This window comes from Entamoeba invadens, assembly GCF_000330505.1.
Source record: "Entamoeba invadens IP1 unplaced genomic scaffold scaff_1105074725341, whole genome shotgun sequence".
In the NCBI taxonomy this organism is placed as follows: domain Eukaryota; phylum Evosea; order Mastigamoebida; family Endamoebidae; genus Entamoeba; species Entamoeba invadens.
The window spans coordinates 50,382-52,930 of record NW_004191634.1 but is presented as its reverse complement, the minus strand read 5'-3'; the positions used below and the strand labels follow the sequence as shown (position 1 = coordinate 52,930).

The 2,549-nt window shown below is 27.0% G+C and overlaps 1 protein-coding gene across 1 annotated transcript; it reads right to left on the bottom strand.

The window, feature by feature from the left end:
* Positions 1–26: 26 nt before the first annotated feature.
* On the bottom strand, positions 27–1,188 carry EIN_241470 (hypothetical protein; the record flags this gene model as incomplete). The annotated part of the gene is made up of 1 exon (XM_004183108.1): positions 27–1,188. A coding segment is annotated over one exon (1,162 nt), but the record flags the coding sequence as incomplete, so codon positions are not given.
* Positions 1,189–2,549: the final 1,361 nt, after the last annotated feature.

The following is a 2,549-nucleotide window of genomic DNA, read 5'->3' as shown; positions in this document are numbered from 1 at the left end:
ATTTAACAATTCTGTGCTTGGCAAACACGTGTAATCCTCTCCTTGATAATAACCAGATTTGCACGAAAGACACTTTGTTTCTAAGTCAATACAACTTGAGCAATTCTCAGAACATCTATGACATTTTGTATTTGACAAATAATATCCAATGTCACATGATATGCACCCATATTGATTATATAAAACACAACCAGTTGACAAAGTGTCATTTGCAACATACACACAATTATTGTTATTGTCAAGTATGTAATTATCTTCACATTCAATACATTTATTGTTTACAATTAATACACAATTTGCTTTTGGTAAATTACACATCCCGTTTTCTTCATTAAATGTTTCATTTTGGCAAATTGATGAAATGCACAATCTTTCACTTAAAAAGTTATAATCTACTTCGCATGAAATTGTATTGTTTTTGTTACACAAAACAGAGTGTTCATGTTTTAATGTACAGTCGTTACAAATGCCATTTGCAATATAAAAAGTGTCATAACACCAAATAGTCGAAATTCCATTTGAAACTCCACTTTCCATTTCAACACAAACACTTTCATTATTTAAAATAAAATTGTTGTCACATATCAAACACTTCTCGTTTTTACATAAACGACAGTGTGCTGTGCAATTTTCACATTTGTTGTATACATTTCCTGTTTTACAAATAATACAAATACTTCCATCACTATACTCACACTTGTCATCCAACATACACAAAGTGTCATTTCTTGTATATCTATCTTGACATTTGTAACAATTTGTTATTGTTCCATACATACATTTTTCAGAAGAAACACATTCATAATTTGCATTTAAAACAAACTTATTTTTGCACAACACACATTTGTTGTTTTTGTTGTAATTTTCACAATTTTTATCAATAGGAAGACAAATAGTATTATCAATTCGATATTCATTTTGACATGAAACACATTTCAAACCACTTCTTGTTACATCGACAAGATGACAATTGCTCATAACACTGTTTTTAGTCGCGTTTTCTAAAAATACAAAGCTTTTACCATTGTTACTGAAATTGACTTGATTTATTCGAATTAAAATTGCGTTTTTTGTAATAAAAATGTTTGTATTTTCATACAAATGAAGTAATTTGACACTTCCGGTGCAATCAATTTGAAGTTGAGTGATGTTTTGATTTAAATCAAAAAATGCAATCAAAATCACCATTGCATGTCAATGTTTTTGATGTAATCGAATACACAAACTGTGCATTTTTATTTTCATCATTATTGATATATGTTGTGACATTCCCAAAAGAAAATGAAAAGATCATATCATTAATTGATGAATTAATTAATGTCAATTTTACATCATCAAAAACAGTAAGATATTTGGCTCCTCTTAAATTTGACATACTTATGTTTCTATCAATCAATAATTCGGTGCGACTTAATTGGATATTAGACATCTCAAACAAATCAATTCCACTTGAAAATTTGAGTTTGCAATTCACGTTAACATCATAATTACACGGACAGTGTGGATAATCAAACGCACCTTCCATTGTTGTTGATGAAATTGAAGTGTATGTTTTTTGTTTCAAAGTACAAACAACATTATTGTCAAAAGGTGTACCGTTTGGGCAAAACCGAATTAACTTTTTATTTGAAATGAGGTACCCTTTCCCTGTTGTAAAGTTGAATGAATATTTAAACATATTTGATGTAATATGGTCTGAATTATTAGAAGTATCTATATTCGATTTGTTATTAAGTGAAATTACATCAAAACAATTTGTGTTGTTTGTTGGATTAACAATTTCAAAATTGAGTCTTCCTAAACAGTTTAAATTCAAATGGAGATAAGTTGAATTCCACATAATAATTCGTGGTTTGTTTAATTCTGGATTAATCAAAGTGAGGTTTCCAGCAATTGACATTCTCCCAGTAATTGTATTCTTTATCATATCGATTATGGCTTTCGATTCAATTATGAGTGTTTTGTTGATATGTAAATCGGTTACACAAAGTAATTTCATATTTGAGACAATTTGAAGAGTTTGAGTGTTTTGCCAATATCCAGAGTAATCTGAATACAATTTTGTGTTATTAAGGATAACAATTGTTCTATAATCAATTGATTGACATGAATATTTGAAGTCAGAAGAATAGCAAATAATAGATGTTGTCACGTTACAATTTGCAGGCTTATAACCATTGATAATGTTGGTGCCAGATGGAGTACAATCACATTTATATCCATTGGATGTTAATAAAAATACAATAAAAGCAATGAACTTCATTGATATAGAAATTTTAATTTATATTAGTGTTATGAAGTTTATTTAATGTGTTAAATTTTGAAATGTTATTGAATTTTTATTATATGTATTAATTCATAAATAAAATAATAATCTGCTTTTTTATTATTACTTTTAAATTGTAAAACAATTTAAATAATAAATTTTTTAAATTTGTAGTGATTTCAAAATTTATTGTTTTGTGGTATTTCACATTATGATTAATTATAGTTTGATATATATGATATATAGTTATCTAAAAACATTGAAATGTATTTTTTTAATAAAG